Below are 19,568 nucleotides of genomic sequence, written 5' to 3'. Positions count from 1 at the left end.
TAGGACACAGTCCGTTACAGAGGAAAGACGCTCGTGGGGATCAACAGCCAGAGGAGGAAATGAGAGGAACGGCCTGACAGAGGCCACGGACAGCAGGAGGAAGCAAGCTAACTAGGACGCGGAAGGCTCGCTCCAGGGACTCTCCCCGAGCGTGGGAAAGCACACGGGGTCGAAACGGTGCCCTCCAAGACAGGGGACCCACCTGAGAGACCTATCGGTGGTTGGGGGAAGGGATGGGGTCGGGGGAGTCAGAGGAACAGTGAATACAACACGTGCTGTGACCGAGTCCCCACAGCAACCTGTGAGGCAGGAAGAAACCCGTATTTCAGAGATGACGGCAGTCGGATTTGGAGAGACAGTGGTGGGAGGTCACCTTGCGCTATGGGCTGGGGCTGCCGTCAGGATCAGTACATGCTGGACTTGTCGTCCCGGGCTCTTTCCATGTCAGCAGAAATGCCCCAAGGAGACTGTAGGATCTGTGTGACCCACCGCAGCTCGGGGTTCCCTGTGTGAAACCAGAAGCCACCTTCCAGCAGCGCGGAGAGCTGAGGCGGCAGGAGAGCTGATGTGGGGGGGACCCTGGCAGGGTTTCCCAGTGCTCCAGCCTCACCCACCCCCACCCGCTCCATGTCTGCACTCTCCTCTCATCCCCACACAGCAGAGCGTCCTGATAGAGCAGAAGGGACCTGGCCTTGTTTATCTCTGGGTGACAAGAACAAAGGACTTGGATTAGAACACAGACTTTGACTTTAGCTCATGCAAGTCAATGAAAAGGGCTGGGTAGTACTTCTCGTGAAGGTTGCATGACAAGATGTGGAGCAGTGCTTTTGTCCATTGGATAGCAGTGGACACAGGTTTACTCTTTCCAGGGTCGCTGCCTATGACTAGACTCCCTGTGCAGGCCAGGGCTGAGTGCTGGGCTCACAAGGTCAGCAATTCAAAGCTACCTGGCTTCCTCAGGAGAGAGAGACGAGGATGTCCCTCCCCGTGACATGTTACAGCCTGCGGAGGCCTACGGTCACTCTGGGTGAATAAACATCACAGGCGTGGGGCGTCTGTGTCTGCTTCTACTGAGGCCTGAGGGCCACTTCAGGAGGCTGTGCAGCCCAGTGGTTACTTGCTGGTTGCTCGCGTCCAGATGAACAGCTCCAGACCACAGTCCCAGAAACCCACGGGGCAGTTCTATCCTGCTCTGTGGGGTCACTGTGAGCAGAGCCGCCCCCATGGCCGTGAGAGGTTTCTTTGTTTGGTGTGGAAACTCGCCCGAGGAGTGCCTTTCACGTTTGAGTTTGTAACCCGGCTACAACCATCCTTCGGCAGAGGGCAGAAAAGGTTCTGGCATCAGTAGTCTGACCAAATCCAAGGCCATCAAGATTAGGATTCACAGTGTATTGATAGGACAGTGGAACTGTCCCTAAGAATCCAAGGCTACAATATTTACCCAAGCAGGTGACCACCTCTTTCTTCTGCAAGGTACGTGCTGGGTGGGAACCAATGGGCTTTTGGTGAGCAGCCTTTCGCTGTAACCACCGTCCAACCAGGGTTTTCTAATCGTCTGTCAGATGGACGTTAAGCTATTTTGAGAAACGTGTTTTTCTTATTCACACAGATGCGATGTGTAGATTAACAAAGGTCCTGCTATTAGTACTGAGGCTCGATGAAGAGAGTGCTCTATGCATGAGCTGTGTGAGACACACCCATGGAGGAGACAGATGGACGCACACCCACGAGCGGGGCTGAGCTACGCTCTGACCTCAGGAACTTCCAGGAAGTAAACAGGATGTGTCGATAAAGAGTTCCGGTTGTGAGCAGGGTCTGGAGGATAAGGGGCAGGGCGTGTTTAAGGACAAACTTCAAGAAATATGTAAACTCACTGTGATCATTGTTTATAATTACATTATTGAAATTAATTACAATATATAAATGCTCTTATATGTAAAACTCTTTCTGATTGAGGTAGTTTATTGTGCCAACCTGGATGATAAACACATATGGGATTAATTAAAAGGCAGAGAGATGAATGGCTCAGCGAGCCTCGCCTTTCTAACCTCTTTCTCTCTGACCATCAGACCAGTGTGTCGCTGCCTTGCTTATTCTGTGTCTCAATTTGTAATCTACCCTACCTGTGGGACACCTAACCAGTGGACTGTGTCGCTGCAATTGGAGATTCCTTCAAGACCTGATTTGCCACACCATTGAAATTTACATCTCTTGAGCTGGGGACTGTCAGACCCTGTCATCTGGCTGACTATTTGTGACCTGCCTTGCTGTTTGCTGCCTGGGCCCGGATAGTCTGAATTGCTCTACAGAGGACTGCCCGACTTGAAAGATTGCCAGTGTCTCACAACTGCCTCAGGGAGTGAGTTGCACTGAACCATTTTTACTGTTTTATAATTTAATTAACCTTTTATTTCTTCTGTCATATATCTAGCTATCTGTGTGTGTGTATACATATATATAATTACTAGCATTCTGCTTTTGTTTCTCTAGAGAACCCTGTCTAACACACTTATACACATATGAGTGTCTCTGAATTTGTTTCTCTAGTCAACCTGGACTAACACACACCATATATAAAATTTACTCACTATGTATCAATGACCTAAAAATGAGCATTAAAGCCACAATAAGACTCTTAGAAGAACATAGAGGGGTGACGTTTCAGGCCCTTGTTTTAACAAAGGATTTTCTTTGATCTGATGTTGTAGAGAAGCTACCTAACGTACAGGAACGAAAGGGAAAACAAGTATGTTGGACTTCATCAAAATAAAAAACTTTCATTCTTCAAAGGGCCTAATCCGGAAAGTGGAGAGCCAACCTAGAGAATGGGAGAAAGTAATTCATAACTACATATCCAGACCACATCAGCAAAAACAAAAAACGCCTATCATTCAACAACAGAAGACAAACAACCCAATTTAAAAATGGACTTGGATCCATCTCTCTCCAAATAAGTTGTGCAAAGAGCACATGAAAAGATGTTCCATGACATTAAACATCAGCAAAAAGCAAATTAGAAGGTCAGTATGGTACCACTTCTCAGGTGATCTCTCTTCTCAGGTGGAGGTGGAGAAGCTGGAACTCACAAGGCTGGTGGGAATGTAAAATGGACCAGAAGGCCAAGTGACTCAAAGAGGCGCCATGGTAAATGCAGAGATGCAGGAGCGAGCAGAGAGCCTTACACAACCACTAGACCTGCAGCCCCTGACCAACAGAAAGAGGAGTCTTGGCCACCAGAAATGAGAACGTGGTGGACTGTGCCTGGATAAGTTTTCACCAATCCCTGGAATGAAGGGCTTCCTATGTTCCACTTTACACTGGATGCTTCCTTAGAGCTTCATTGCTTGTGGGTCGTTCTCCAGATCTGTGTCTCAGTCTTTACAGACAAAACTCAAAATCACGAAAGAGACCAGGCTCACTGGTCTGCAAGAGACAGGTGGCACCCCCGAGACTATGGTCCTTAGTCGCCCTTCAAGTCTGGAAGGGAACTATCTCTGAGGTAAAATGGTCGGCAATTTAAGATCAAATGGGCAGCATTGACCCAAGAACGACGTTCAGAGGGTTAGGAAAAAGGGGGGAAGGAAGCAGGAAACGCAGGGAGAAGGAGGCGCAGGTAGTTCTGCATTCAGGGGACAGCAGTGGATGAGTTCAACCAAGACATGTGGAACTGTTGACCGCAGGACGGATGCTCTCTTCTGAACACCACCATCTGGGTCACGATGAAACACTGCTTGCTTGTCTTTTAAAAGGAGTCCTTCCGGATGTGATGCAGGCCATAGCATGTGGGAGATTGAGAGAGACAGGAGGCAGGGCTTCTGAGACGGACCAGGAGCAGTCACGTTGGCACCGTGTACAGTGGAGCCCAAGGCAGGAGGGGAAGAGCTGAGAAGCAGGGGAGGGAAAGAGGAAGAGAAAGAAGGGGAGAGAGGAGGGGGAGATGCTGCAGCAGGCCAAGGCCCCCTCAGCCTCCCGCTTGCCTACTCCTTTGGAGGATGTCTTTCTGACAACCCCTTATTGTAGAGGTTACATGCTGGGCTGCTAGCCACTAACAACATCAGCAGTTCAAAACCACCAGCCGCTGTTAGGGAGAAAGATGAGGCTTTCTACTCCTGTAAATAGCTATAGTCTCAGAAAGTCACAGAAGCGGTTCTATGCCATCCTATAGGGTCACTGTGTTAGTCTAAGTAGAGAAATAAATCCATATAAACTCATATGGCTTTAAGAGAGAGTTTTACATACAGGGTAATTGTACTTTAGGAAAGCATCCCAACCCAGTCCAGTCCAAGCCCCTAAGTCTGACATTAGCCCATAAGTATGACACTGATCTACAAAATCCTCCTCAAACTCACAAAACACATGGAATGATGTTGAATGCAGGATGATCACAGGCCAGTGGGTAGAAAGTCATTGGATCCAGTGGCAGTGTATGCATCTCAGCACTGCAGCTTCTCCAGCACCCTGGGCTGCATCAGGGTAGGTCCATGTGGCTTCTCCTCAGGGATGTCTCACAGGAAGTGAGCCTTGCCAGCTGAGGCAGAGAACTAGCTAAGGCAGCTGCACCCTGGACCCACCATCAGAGAGCAAGAGAACAGAAAGGCGAGGCTCACCGAGACATTTATCTCTTTGTCCTTCAATTAAATTGCAGTCTTATTAATCCCACATGTATTTATCAGCCAGGATGGCACAATAAACCTCCCTATCACAATCACCCCTTACCAACTTGGTACCTGTATCTAATAGTATAAAACTAAAATGCATACAATTCAAAAATGTACCACCCTCATTTAAACAGAACGTTTTATAAGTGAACAAAACAAAATCTCCTATGCCTAACAGTTGCAGTTAAGTAACACCTACACCTTGATCCTATACTCCTATGAATATATTCCCCCACCTATCAAAGTTTGTAAGCAAACCACTTCATGCCTCTACCCACCCCCCTCCCTAATTTGGGGTATCTAATTTCTATACTGCCCACTTACACCAACCCAGTGCTCTGAGGAGACAACACTATTTTTTGATGTGAAGAATCTTCATTCCAGTTGGAATCTTGTGAAGTCCGCATCCATAAGCAAAATCAAATCAGGCCAGGCCATCCATAAAGTCTGCAACAATATTGCACCAGTTCACAGGCTCAGAAATCTCTTCATCTGGTCGGGTTCGGGTCAACTCAATGTGAGCTGCCTCACTTAGCCTCACCAGGGTTTCCATTGGTTTCCTTGCCTCAGACCGGCAGTTCTCAAACCTGTGGGTCTCGACCTCTTTGGGGGTCAAACGACCCTTTCACAGGGGTAACCCAATTCATACAGTAGTAAAATGACAGTGAAGTAGCAATGAAAATAATTTTGTGGTAGGGGTTCACCACAACATGAGGAACGATAAAAGAGTCGTGGTATTAGGAAGGTTGAGAACCACTGCCTTAGACCACGACCCCATCACACCTTCTCAATAAGCCAAGCCCTGTGGTGGTAGGTCGTGAACTTCAGACCAGTCAACCCTCTTTTGTCTTCTCCTCTAATTCCTGTGTAAACCAAGACCACAGGGATCAGTGGAGAGACTCAACCCATCTCTTTATTGCTGCTTTTCTCCCACTTCCACTAGACAAGTGGATCCAGGTGGTCACCTGACAAGCATTTCAGGCTGCCACAGGCTCCTTTTAACAATCACTCCGAGAGAGTTTTCTTCTTTTTCCAGCTTCTGACGAAGACAACTAGTTCAAACTTCAAATGACATATAGTTCCTTTTTCTTCAGTCTCTCAACAGCTTCCTAGGCAAAGTTATCTTGGAATGCAAATATCCTGAGTACTCCAAACCACTGGGTGTGGCATATCTTTTCAGAGCCATCTCTGCAGGCCTGTCCTAAACCCATTTAGAGATCAAATTAATGGCTCCAGCCAAGTGGGTTTACAATTTGTCTATTTTATTTGTTTTAATCATTTTATTGGGGGCTCATACAACTATTATCACAATCCATATATACATCAATTGTGTCAATCACATTTGTACATTTGTTGCTATCATCATTCTCAAAACATTTGCTATCCACTTAAGCCCTTGCCATCAGCTCCTCATTTTCCTCCTCCCTCCCTGTTCCCCCTCCCTTGTGAATCCTTGATAATTTATAAATTATTTTGTAATCAGTTCCCCCTTTCTACCCCACACTTCCTCCACCCTCCCAATATCACCACTGGTCCTGATGGGATCATCTGCCCTGGATTCCCTGTGTTTCCAGTTGCTATTTGTACCAGTGTACATCCCCTGGTCTAGCCAGATTTGTAAGGTAGAATCGGGATCATGATAATGGTGTGTGTGTGTGTGTGTGTGTGTGTGAGCATTTAAGAACTAGAGGAAAGTTGTACGCATCATCGTTCCTACACTGCACCCTGATTGGCTCATCTCCTCTCCATGACCCTTCTGTAAGGGGATGTCCAGTTGACACTATCTATTTTATACTTCCCCAAATCATTTCTATAAATCATAAGTATAAGAAATCAGTATGAACAAAGTAGAATCAGAAACTAAACTCAATTCTTAAAACAGTCAAGTTCAATCCTTATGTAGTTTATCTAAATCCTTATTTAAACTATTCCATTTATAAAAATATATATATATGGGATTCGGCCTCTGAGAGCATCAAGCCAGATACAGGCTTTCAACAACATTTTGACCTCTGTCAACCTTTTTCCTTAAGAAGCATGGTTTCTGAGAAATTCAAATGGTGATTTCTACCTATTAGCTCAAAATATACATGGACAACATTCATTTTTGCCATTTCACACAGGAATAACCAAAGACTACAACCAAACATAATCATCAAAACTTTAACTTCCCATGTTCTTTCCATAAAACAACCCAGTAAACTGCATGGACATATCTGGCTTCTGAATAGCCTAAGAAGAAAACTACCATGACGCAGAAGTCAAAAATCATCCACTCTCCATCTTTATAATTTGTTTCTCCAGTACCCCACTCCTGGTACCATTAGGAGTGGATTGTGTTATGTTGGTTTATTTTGTGAACCTGGCTGATAAACACATGTGGGATTAATAAAGCTGAAATTTAATTGAAAAGCAAAAAGATAAATGGCTCGGCGAGCCTTGCCTTTCCGTCTCTTGCTCTTTGATGATCAGACCAGTGTGCGGCTGCCTTAGCTGGTTCTCTGCCTCAACTTGAGAGCTACACTACCTGTGGGACACCCAAACTGTGGACTGTGTCACTGGAGTTTTAGGTTCCTTCAAGACCTGCCTCACCACACTACTGGAGTATACATTGCTTGAGCTGGGGACTGTCGGACCTTGTCATCTGGCTGACAGTTGGAGACGTGCCTTGCTGTTTGCTGCCTGTGGCTGGATTACCTGAATTGCTCTACAGAGGACTCAGCTGCCTGCTTCCATGACTTGCACCTGGCGGCACTCAAGACTTGCAGAACTTCCAGTATATTAGCTGTCCCATGGAAGTGAGTTGCACTGAGCCATTTGTACTGCTCTATAGACTAACTAGCTGTTTATTTATTATGTTGTATATATATAAAATCATATGTGTCCTGGTCTTATTTCCAAATGGGTTAGTTGGGGTAGACTAGAGAAACAAATCCATATAAACTCATATGTGTATATGAAAGAGTTTTATATAAAGGGTGATTTTACATTAACAAAGTATCCCAACCCAGTCCAGTCCAAGGCCTTAAGTTCAACATTAGCCCATATGTCCAACACCGGTTAATAAAGTCCTCCACAAACTCAAAACACATGCAATGACGCCGACTGCAGGATGATCACAGGCCAGTGGGTAGAAAGTCTTTGGAACCAGTGGCGGTGTAAGTATCCCAGTGCTGGCAGGGGTCTCCATGCGGCTTCTCCAGCATCCAGGGCTGCACAGGGGCAGGTCCATGTGGCTTCTCCTCAGGGATGTCTCGCAGGGAGTCAGCCTTGCCAGCTGAGGCATTTGAAGTGCTTTATAGCCTAATTAGCTGTTTATTTCTTATGTTGTAAATGTATCTGTTTATATAAACATACATAAAATCATAAGGGTCCTGGTCTTGTTTCTCTAGAGAACCCTGTCTAACGCAGTCGCTGTGAGGCAGAATGGACTTGATGGCAGTGAGTTTGAGGTTCTTGTTTTTGTTGAATTTGAATAGATACCTATTTCTCCCACTTCCCTTTAAAATATTAACAACCTCTTATAATAGTAGAGTAATAACCTCTTATAACAGTAGAGTAATAACCTCTTATAACAGTAGAGTAATAATTCTTATAACAGTAGAGTATCTATGTTTTCAAGTTTCAAGTGCCATCATTTTAAAGTAGTTTTCTCCCTCCACCGTGCTGGTGAGACAAGATATATGAGTGTGTGGGAACATTCCAGTGTCTTTTCTTTCCATTTTTTCATGACCTTTTTGAAGGTCGCTCACCTATGAGCCCCGATGAAAGGAAAGCAGATAGCATTTACTGGTAGACAGCAGTGAACTCGTGTTAATAGACATAAAATGAAAAAACCCGACAGAAGCCAGGTTTCCACACGTTTACTGTATGCGTTTGATGCAAAGGCCAGGAGTTGGTGCAGAGAGGAGCCTGATAAATACTGCACAGAGGGGACCTGCAGGACGAGGGAGTGAGCAAGGAGTGATGCTCCCACTTCCCCACCACCAGGGTGCAGTTGGCAGCACCTGGAGGCATTTTTGGCTGTCACTGTCTGGCTGTGTTACTGGCATGCAGAAAGTAGAAGACAGGAGATTGGCCATCCCCCCTACCATGCATAGGGCAGTTTCTACACAAGACAGCGCTGCCCCAATTGGCCATAGTGCCCAGATGGAGAAATCTTGATGTCAACTAGACTGGCAAAGACAGAGGACAGACTTCTGCACTGCCCCAAACTACTCAACTTAGTTGAAACACACACACACACACACACACACACACACACACACACACACACTGTGATAAGCCTAGCAGTGGAGTAATTTCACCCAATAGAATTGAAAAAGAAAAGCCCTATACACACGCAGTTAGGAGCCTTTGTCATCCAGTGGCTAAGCGCCCAGCTGCTGACTGCAAGGTTGGCAATTTGAAGCCACCTGCTGCTCGGCAAGAGGATGCTGTGACCCTGTTTCTAGAAAGGTGTGCAGAGTTGAAAACCCTGGGGCAGCTCTCCCCTGTCCCGCGGGGTTTCTCTGAATTGGAATCCACTTGCTGCCATGGCACCAGGTCTGACTCATCGTGACCCTCTAGCACAGGCTAGAACTGCTCCCGGGGATCCTGAGATCCTGACCCTTTATGGGAGTAGAAGGCCTCCTCTTTCTCTTGTGGAGTGGCTGCGGGTTTCGAACTGCTGACCTTGCTTTTAGCAGCTCAGCACTAAACACTATGCCACAGGGGCTCTGTCAAAGGATAACACAAACATGGTCAATATGGATGCCTGAGCCACAAAAGAATCAAATTCTAATGACCAATTTATTTTAAACATTAATGTTAAAAATACCAGTCAGGCTAGAAAATGCTGTGTTAACTTATGACCCCCTCAAATTTGAGAGGTTATGTACAGGTGATAGAAAATTACTGTTGTGTCCAAAGCCAAATTGAGTCCCCGGTCTGTTTTTGTACATAAAATTTTATTGGAACTCAGCCAAGTTCATTTGCTTACGCATTGTCTCTGGTTGCTTTCACATTCCTACAATGGACTTGAGTAGTCATGACAGTGTATGGCCCCCCAAAGTTTAAAATCTTTATTACTTAGCCCATGTGGAATACAGATGGCTGAGCCCTGGCTCATAACAAAGTCTTGGGTCCCTCTCATGCGATGTGCTCCTCACTGGTGAGATGAGGCTCAGTCAGCCCATCCACACTCAGGGTTCCAGGCTGACAGAGTCCGTCTGTCTAGAATGTTGCTGGTCCCAGTTACTGTTAGCACGAGCTCCTAAAGGTTGAGGCTGAAAGTGACCCCTCACTTCTGTCTGCACTTTTCCTGGCCAAGTTCATGGCCACTCCTGAGTCAACAGAGCAGAGGTGTTCTGCATGGGAGGGGGGGTTAAAGGGACTGGAATTGTTGGTGATCAATTTGGGCCATTTTACAGTATGCGTTAATTCTAGATAAGCAGACTTCTTTGGCCAAGCTCTCATTTTGAGCCATGAGCCCTTAGGAAACAGGCATCCTGAGACTGTGTCCATCCTGAGATTGGAGCCAATGGGCCTGCCTGAAGCAGAGAGGGCCCTTCCAGATCAGCGAATGGGCAGATGGGGCTCAGCAGCAGTGGTCCCTCTACTAATGGAAATGGTGGTAGTTACATAATCCCCTGTCAACTTGAAGGTCTTAAAAGCGAAGGCGTGGAGTTAGATGATCTCATGTGGAGGTGAGGAGATAAATAGCTCACTGAAGGCGGGGCACACTCTCTCACTCTCCTGCTGTTGAGACACTCAGAGAGCTGGAGGAGCCACGTGGAGATGTGTCCACCTCCACTGGATCCAGACGACTTTCTACTCGCCAGCCAGTGATCTTCTTGCATTCGTCACCATTGCACATGCTGCGTTGAGTCTCAAGAGGAATTTATGGGCTAATGTAGGACATATGGGCTAATATAGAACTTATGGACTTGATCTGGACTGGGATGTTTTATTGATGGATAGTTGCTTCTAGATATAAATTGTGTGTGTGTGTGTGTGTGTGTGTGTGTGTGTGTGTGTGTCAGTGTCTCCGGCTCTGTTACTCTAGTCAACCTAGACTAACACAGAAACCAACATTGGACCCTGGGAAGTATCCCCAATGGCCACAGCCAAGGTGAAGAAGTCAACTGCACCTTGAGGACTCATTGACGTCTTCTGACCACTCCTCTCAGATCCTTGCTCTCTCTGTCCCACTTGCCTCACCTCAGCCTCTTTCTCTGCACCCATCCCTCCTTCTGTGATTACTTTGCACATCTCCCTCACCCCATGCCGAGCCATACAAGCTCCTCCAACCTGGAGACATCCTCATGGCAGATTCCAGCATCGGACTTACCCTCTGGCTTGGGTGTGTGGGCACAGGCAGTCCTTGTCCTTTGGAGTCTTGTCATGGCCTTTGATTGATGGCTTGAGTTCTTCTTCATTTGAAGCACTTCATCCAGCACTGGGAGCTTCTCTGGGATTCCAAGAGCAGGTGAGGCTGTCTCTGGACCACAGTGAAGAGTTTTACGTGGGGTCCCCAGTGAATGCCCCCCTCTCCATTTCTGGACCTTTGTCTTGTTTTTCCAGCCCCACCCTTTCAGGAGAGCTCCGTAACTCCTTTCTCTAGAGTTATTTCTCTCTTGTGTGTACTTCCCCAAACTCACCATTTTCTTCTGGTTTCTCTCGAGATGATAAAGATAATAAAGGGATTAAAGTAGGAGAGCCAGAAATAAAAAGCCGTTTCATGGATTTTTTTTTCCTATGAAGGGGTATTTCATGAGCAGGTCCAAATAGGCAGAGGTGGTTTGGAAAGCTCTGCTCGGTGAGTTCAGGTCAAATTCCAATTTGGGTTTGTGAGTCTGAATTCTGCTTGCCGATGGAGGCTTCCCCTGTCTAGTCTTCCTAGTTCTGACCCTGAACTAGACACATCCCAATGTTAAAATTCAGTGACACTCTGGGTTAATTCTCACCACTGTTCCTTCTTGACCAAACAAGAGAAGGTGGGATTGTACCAGCCCAGTTGTGGTAGTTACATAATTTTGTGTCGACTTGAAGATATAAAAGTGTATGTGGGTGCAGCTTCGCCTGTCAATCAGGTTGCAGTTTGTTGACTGTGGTAGTTACATGATCTGGTGTCAATTTGAGAAGTCAGAGTGAAGGGGTGGAGTCTAGCCTGTCAATCAGGTCGTAGCTTGATGACCTCATTTGGAGGCGCTAAGGAGATAAATAGCTTGCTGGAGCCAGGACCCATGCTCCGCCCCTGAGAGACACCCTGTGGAGAAGACACATGGATGGAGCCAGACCTCTGAAGGTGTAGCAGCCACGTGGAGACCCCGACCAGTGCTGAGATGCTTACATCACCACTGGATCCACAAGACCTGCCATCCACTGGCCTGTGGTCTTCCTGCATTCTGTATAATTACATGTGGCTATGTGAGTCTGAAGACGGATTTATGTACTAGTATTGGACTTATGTATTTGATCTGGACTGGGCTGGGGTGTTTTCCTGATATATGATCATTTCTTGATGTAAAGCTCTCTCTTACACATATACTATACGAGGGTCTCTGGATTTGTTTCTCTAGGCAATCCACCCTAACACAGTGGTGTCTGGGCTTCCCCTTCTTCTGTGGGAGGGGGCCCTTTGATGAGGAGGCTTAGAAGCAGGGAAAGCCAGTCACTCTAAGATACCTCAGAGACCATGTGGCTGGGGCGAAGGTCATGCTGGTCAGCCATGTAAGGGAAGCACAGAGAACAATGACCACCCTCCTTGCTTACCTCTTGTGAGGCTTATCTTCTTCCTTCTTTCCAGATGTGACCAGCTAAATCTTTTTCTCTTCCTCTCTAAAAAAAAAAAGCATCTTTCAAGGCTGCAAATGGTGATCTCTGAGCCTACAGTGTCAACGGTTTTAAAGTAAAATGTCTCCTATTTTCCTATTATGTTGGGATGATAAAAAAAGGGGGGGGAGGGAGATAACTGTATGGGAAAAATAAAAATAATATTCGGTTTTATTTTTAAATGAAGAAGGGTTGAATTATCCGGTACATGAAGATGTGCTGGATAACCAACATCCACGCCACCAGTGTTCCAAACGCCAGCAGGGTCTCCCATGTGGGCAGATTTCAGCAGAGATTATACAGCAGTGGTTTTCTACCTTCCTAATGCCATGACCCTTCAATACGGTTGTGGAACCCCCCCCCAACCATAACATTATTTTCGTTGCTACTTCATCACTGGAATATTGTTACTGCATGAATCAGGAAACCTCTGTGAGAGGGTCATTCGACCCCCAAAGAGGTCGAGACCCGCAGGTTGAGAACGGCTGCTTTAGCTGCTGGCACTGACTCACTGCAGAAATGGGGGTCCTGCTTGCAAAGGGAGGAGTGATTTAACCCCCATCCTCTTATGAGAACCTGGACCCCGCAGCCACGGCTCTGGGTGTCTCTGAGCAGCTGTGTCGACGAGGAGCTCCTCTGGCCTGGTTTTCTAGAAAGGCCATGGGAGAGCCATGGAGCTGGCACCCGGAGAAAACTCGATCCACAGCTTGGTGCTTCGATGCAGTCACGAAAACACGCCTCGTGGATAGCTGCGGTCCAGTTGGACCCAACTTGTGCACATAGAACAAACCCCCTGCCTGGTCTTGTGCGTGCCCCAGGATCCGCTTTGGGTCAGACCATTGTGATCCATAGATTTTACTGGCTGATTTACAGCAGCAGATTCCCAGGACTTTCCTCCCAGTTTGTCTTAGATTAGACAGTCCACCGAAACCTGTTCCCATCATGGCACCAGGCAAGCCTCCCATGAAGGGCTCACCAGGCGGTACTCAAGCCAGGGTATACTGCATGCAAGGTGGGACTCTACTGCTGACCCACTGTGCTAAGAGTATGCAGGCCCCGTGTGCGTGCGTGTGTGTGTGCAGGGGTGTCTTGTCTCCAAAGGGGCAAACACTGGTTCTCAGAGGATTAAAAAAGGCTCATATAGTTAATACACACATTGTACATTTGTACAGACAGGCCACACATAGACCTACATTTGTGGTGTAAAAATGTCGCTGGTGGAGGGCATAAGAAAAGAGACATCATAAGAGTCTCTGCAGGTGGAAAACACTGGCTTAACTCAAACCAGCTCTGGATTCCCCCTGGTTTGGGCCCTTGGAGACTGCCCACCCCCCTAGATCTTTACCATGCCTGATTCTCCGTGGTGGGTGGGGTGTTTCCTGGGGGTGCCCCTCCTTCTTCATTTCTGTTTTGTTGGCATTGGTCTCTGTGAAAAAGAAACATCAGTCCATTCAGAACCCAGCAAACGCCTCCAGCACATCTTGTGGGGAGTTTCCAGAGATCTTGGAAGGATTGAAACTGGAGCCTGGACTTCCAGGTCTTGCTGAGATTCCAAGGAAACCCTCCTGAGCAAGAGTCTCGGTCCCTGGCTCTGCCTCTCACTCAGGGCAGGGGTGCAGCAGGGTCTCAAGAGGGAGCAGTCAGCAGAGTTCTTAGACCACTGGCTCTCAAAGTGACCCCTCCATGAGCAGAACTCTTGGACCACCGGCTCTCAAAGTGACCCCTCCAGACCCTTGAAACCATTTCAGGAAGACCCCAAGGTCTGAACAATCTCCATTCTCGTGTCAGACAGGCCTGGTCTTTTCTTTTGTCACCGAGTTAATTTTGAACTGTTGGAGTCAACGCTATGGCAGGCCAGCTATGGGTGCCTTACTGCCAGTCAGAGCAGCGGCCCCAAACCTGGGACATGTCACCGTGGTTTCCCTGCTTGCTCCTTTTAGGTTTTGAAAAGCCAGTTTCACTGAGGAACATCCTTGATGGAGCAGTCAAGGACTGCTGTACTCAAATATGCAGCTTTTAATGTGACAATACAAAAACTAGCACTAAAACCCAGAGCGACTCTAAAGCACTGTGCTGCCTAGGAAACTCTCACGGTGGTTCAGAGAGACTGGACTTGAGCTGTGTGAGCTCACAGTCCACCCCCCCCCCCCCCCACGGCCATCGAGTTCATTCTGACGCACGGAGCCCCAGTAAGACAGGAAGGGACTGCCTCAGAGGGATTTTCATGCTGAAATACTTATGAAAGCAGCCTGCCACCTCTTTCTCCTGTGGAGGGTGGGTGGGGTCTCAGTACCAACTTGGGGCTAGCTATCAGGTGTTCAACTACTGGTGGGACCATGGCATCTGCATCAGCCACGCTTAGCCAGCAGTGAAGCCTGATATCATGGGCACACATTTGCACGAGCAAGGGACCCACTCAATATGCACGTTTGTCAACATAACAACGGGGCAGCTCAAATGTGAGACTGGATAAACACTATAAACCAAAGCTCTTTGGGGTCTCGATGGTTTTTTGTGGTGGAAAGGGGTCATGAGCTCCAAAGGCTTGAGAAGTGCTGCCCAAGGCCCTGGCTGAGACCAACAGTCCCCTGGGAACACACCTGGTTTTCCACCCCCTTCTCCGACAAACAGGTCTGTGCCCTCCCGGTCCCTCTTGTGAGGCTAGATTCACCAGCAAGCACATCACAGGCCAGTTTACAGCAAGCAATGCACCATGGACTTAATCAGACTTTCTCACTAAGGCGTTGTGGACACCTTTACCTGGGTATCACAGTTTTACATGGTAAAACCCAAGTGAAATTGTTCACAGCACACTAGTAAGTAAGCACCATTAGTCCTGAGCGTACCTTGTTTATTGAGTAACCAGCATGTCCCTCCCTGCCCTCTTGTCTCACCTCCCCTTCTTTCTGTGCACGTTTCCCTCCTTCTACATCGTTTCCCACCTCTCTCCCACCCCACGAGAGCTCCTCCCACATGGAGACCTTTCCGTGGCAGATTCCAACGTCAGGCTTACCCTCTGGCTCAGGTGTTCGGACACAGTCAGTCTTGGTCTTTTGGGCTCTTGTCATGGTCTTTGATTGATTGGTTGGATTGTCCTTCATTTGAGTCATGTGATCCACGACTTGTCGCTTCTCTTGGATCCCACCAGTCAGTGAGGCTGCCCCTGGGTTCAAAAAAAGTAATTTATGAAAAATTTAAAATAAATTCTACAGATAACTTCCTTTTCTCCTATTAGTAATCTCCTTCCTTCCCACCTCCTTAGCTCCACCCTCTCAGCAGATACCTAAATCCAGAGAATGGTCCTCTCCAGGAGCACCTGCAACCAAAATGGTTTAAAAAAATAACAATAATTTATAAACTATCAAGGGTTCGGTCAGGGGGGTGTGGGGGAGAGATGAGCTGATACCAAGGGCTCAAGTAGAAAGAAAATGTTTCTGAGAATGATGATGGCAACAGATGTACAAATGTGCTTAACACAATGGATGGATGGATGGATGGATGGATGGATGGATGGATGGATGGATGGATGGATGGATGGAATGTGATAGGAGCCCCCAATAAAATGATTTGCAAAAAAAGAAACAAAAGGAAAAAAGAAAAGTATCAATTCTTACTTATTGAATCTGTAACTCGAGCAAATAGTCCACGAAGCTTTTCTCTTGGATTCCACTAGTGTGTTTCATTTTCATTGCCCAACTTTCACATAAGTGGGAGGAGATTGAAAATATCATGTCTTGGATCAGGAGCACCGAAGTCCTCAAAATGAGATTTTTGCTTTTCCACATTGTAATGTTCTGGGCTTGTTTGTCTGCTTCTCCCAGGTCTGACAGACACAACGCCTCCTTTGAGGTCTTGACTCCGGCTCCGATGGATGTTGTTTGGGGACACACATGAAATGAACCCTTGACCTCTTCAGCGTTGCCTCCGCGTGCTCCTGCCTAGGCTGTGAGAAAAGGTGTGTCCTGATGTTGAGACGCAGCTCATGCTGAGGCTCAGTCGTCCATCTGCACCAGTAAGTGCTCGGGACCTCCTCCCTGTCCACACACGAGGGTATACAGCAGCTGTGCTGGTTCCTCCTCTCATCCCAATGCCGTGCTTGTCCCAGAGGGCAGCGTCGTGGGCTAGCTGCTCAAGCGACTGATTGAACAAGTGTGGAGGAGGGATAGTGCCCTGACACACACTTCAAAAGAAAGAGAAGAACCACGCAGTGTCCCTTAACTCCTCTTGGCTTAAGTGCTTTGGAATTTCTATTCTTCTAGACGTTGGCTCTCATTTCTATGCTCTGCAGAGAGTTCTAAAGCCTTTGCTGAGTCAGCAAAACAGACGGCAACGTTTTACACCCTGGCTAAACTCTCCTACGATCAGGTCACTTAACTGCTAGGCCTGCAAGGCATTGAGCATAAAGCCCATCTACCCCTCACACCCGCCCACCCCCCACTTCACCCCACCACACATACCTTGGCTACAAGGTCCTATCCGAGCTGTCTCAGACCTCCAGCCTCCAGTTGCTTTTTTCTGGATTTTTTTCTGCTGTCTCTTCTTTGGAGTTGAGAAGACGCTTCTTTTTCTTTTCTTTCCTTGAAATCAAAAGGATAAAGACCCGTTTTTATGCACAGAAAGAGCTGTCATCCTTTGTGTTGATAATGTCCAGGCTTTCCTTCTCCTCTTCAAACTGCAGTTGCTCAGAATTCTTAGGGACCTTCTCACGCACTGCCGTGAGTCAACGCTGACTCATAGCAACCCTTGTGGGTTTCAGAGACTATACCTGTTTATGGGAGTAGAAAGCCCCATCTTTCTCCCTTGGAGCTGCTGGTGGTTTTGAACTGCTGACCTTCCAAGATCACAGCCCAACTGGTAACCACTACTCCACCAAGCGATATCATGGGGAAAGAGGAAACTATAAAGTTATAGAAGAGAGTGGGATGAGAGGGCATGGGGAACATTTAGGTTGTTCATTTCTAGAAGGCTGGTTGAGAAGATGCTGAGGTGAGATCAAGATCAAGGAAAAGCTCCTTTTACGACCTGAGAGTGGGGAGTTTTGAGCATTGACCAAATATAAGATCTTTTAAGAGAGAGATGGAGATAAACTGAGTTTTGAAGAGAGAAGGCAGGATCCTTCGAGGTGGAAGAATTGCCTCAGAGAGGAGAGATCTGGAGAAGACAGGGACAGGTGCTGCTGGGGCGTGGAGGTTTGGTAGCAGGAATGAGGGTTCCCATCCTATGAAGGAGGCAAAGTCATGTGTTGAGAAAGAGATTGTGGTTTGAAAGGCTCGTTGCAGAAAGTGGAAGAATCATGAATCGGCATTGCAGACAGTGTTGAGGCATCACCCGGGTGAGAACCACAGAGCCACCCACTCCGATGGCAATGTCAGACTGCTGCCACCAGGACTTCCCCACGTGTTCTAGGAAGAGACCGAGGGGCAAAAGGTTACTACAACACTGAGCTCAGAATACCAATGGCCAAGGAGGGCGTGAAAAGGAGGATGCAGGTAGGAAAAGAGAAAGATCTTAGAATGAGATAGAAGGACAGCCACACGGGGAACAAATTAGGAGGAAGAAATCAGAGCGAGTGAAATAGCTTTGAATTCTTTTCTAAGGATTGGATTGAGGGAAGGGTTCGGAGGTCACGTGATCATGATAGAAGACCCAAGCTCCAATGATAGGTGTCCAATACAGAGATTCTTAAATTCATTCTTGGGAAGTTGAGGCAGTTAGGGTGATGATTATGCCCGTGGGCTGTCATTGGGCAGGGAAGGCCAAGATTTGGTGAGAGAACACGTGGTAAGAGACGAGCAGATGAAGGATTTGGTACACCATCCGACTGGGTGGATCTCACGTATCAGGGTGATTGCAGGATTTGATCTGACCAAACCCTCTAAGTTAATCTGTGAGGTCTTTTGGGGAGGATTGGGGACATCGCTGGATGGTGAGGATGGGATATTTTCATTTGAGTGCTTGAGACTCAAAGGAAGAGATGGAGTAGCAAGGAACTTGGTGGGAATGGAGGTATGGACATCCATCCTGCCTCCCACCCTGCGGTGACAGTGATGGTGAAGACTATGCTGCCATCCGGTTCAGGCGGCATTTTCTGGTTGGAGAAAGGACTTACTACAGCTGCTCTCAGAAGCCCCCGGAGATTTCAGTGCAATGGACGGCACAATGGTCATAACAATGAACGCAAAGGTACCTGCACAACCAGGTAACACTTTCTTCTGTTATACAAAGGTCCCCCTGAGTGGGAGGTGAGTCCAAGGCAGACAACGGCAACAAAAGGACATCAGAAAAACACCTCTTTCGATGGGAGCACATTCCTAGAGTCACACAGGCTGCCTGGCTTCCCCATAACTTTCATGAAAGTACGTGAAGAAGATGCAGAGAGTAGAGAATTAAAGAAACAAAGCAACTTTATGAGAAAGATAACCCTCACCTTCCTGGGTTGGAGGGGTGTCAGTTATCTTTGGAGTCTCCTCGGGGACATTCGGTTCAGGAGAATCTTCCTTTACCACTGCCAAAATAAAAAAGAATTGGGATCAGAAGTGATGAGAATGTCCTGGGGAAAATCATGAAGAAGCAGATGGGTGCAGGCCTGGAAATCAGTCCGTCCAGAAGGCTTCTTGGCTCCACGGGGGAGCTTATCCAACTGTGCTGATAGCTAGTTACCAGGCATGGTTCTACGTTAAGAAGTTACCCTTCTTCTATAGCAGAGGAGAACAGGGCTCTTGCTAGCGCTTGCTCAGGGTTGAAGCTGGAAGGCCAGGTGATGCTGGATTCTCACAGCTACCACGAAGAGGAATACTTTAGCCCTAGGATCAGTACATGCCACCGGGACATGTCTGTGTGTATTCTGTAACGCTCTGTCTGGGACTAGTTCATCGTGGGAGCTAGAGAAGGAGGCCGCGTTCTTTGCATATTCATGGGCTCCAGGAGTGCATGAAGATACGGGGAAGGGAGCCTGGGGGTGCAAACAATTTGTTCTCACCTACTAATCTAAAGCTTACATACATGTTTGAGCTTAACACCTCTCCCAGAGGTGTTCAGGGAAAATAAGAGGCTTCATGATCTGTTTCTGGGAAAATTACAGCCAAGAAAGCCCTT

The 19,568-nt window shown here is 47.3% G+C and overlaps 1 protein-coding gene across 2 annotated transcripts in view; it reads right to left on the bottom strand.

Annotated features, from left to right (window-relative positions):
* SP110 (SP110 nuclear body protein) overlaps positions 1–19,568 on the bottom strand; it is a 56,119-nt gene that overhangs the window by 12,388 nt on the left and 24,163 nt on the right. For both annotated transcript variants that reach the window (XM_075528885.1, XM_075528886.1), the window contains exons 6-11: positions 18,901–18,978; positions 16,931–17,050; positions 15,487–15,636; positions 13,819–13,899; positions 12,414–12,479; positions 10,990–11,139 (exon numbers count right to left, since the gene is read on the bottom strand). In XM_075528885.1, coding sequence (XP_075385000.1) covers positions 10,990–11,139; positions 12,414–12,479; positions 13,819–13,899; positions 15,487–15,636; positions 16,931–17,050; positions 18,901–18,978 — 645 coding nt within the window. The remainder of the gene's footprint in view (positions 1–10,989; positions 11,140–12,413; positions 12,480–13,818; positions 13,900–15,486; positions 15,637–16,930; positions 17,051–18,900; positions 18,979–19,568) is intronic.

This window comes from Tenrec ecaudatus, chromosome 13 (genome assembly GCF_050624435.1).
Source record: "Tenrec ecaudatus isolate mTenEca1 chromosome 13, mTenEca1.hap1, whole genome shotgun sequence".
Lineage (NCBI taxonomy): Eukaryota > Metazoa > Chordata > Mammalia > Afrosoricida > Tenrecidae > Tenrec > Tenrec ecaudatus.
Note: the sequence above shows the minus strand (reverse complement) of the source record. Positions and strands in the feature narration are given on the sequence as shown.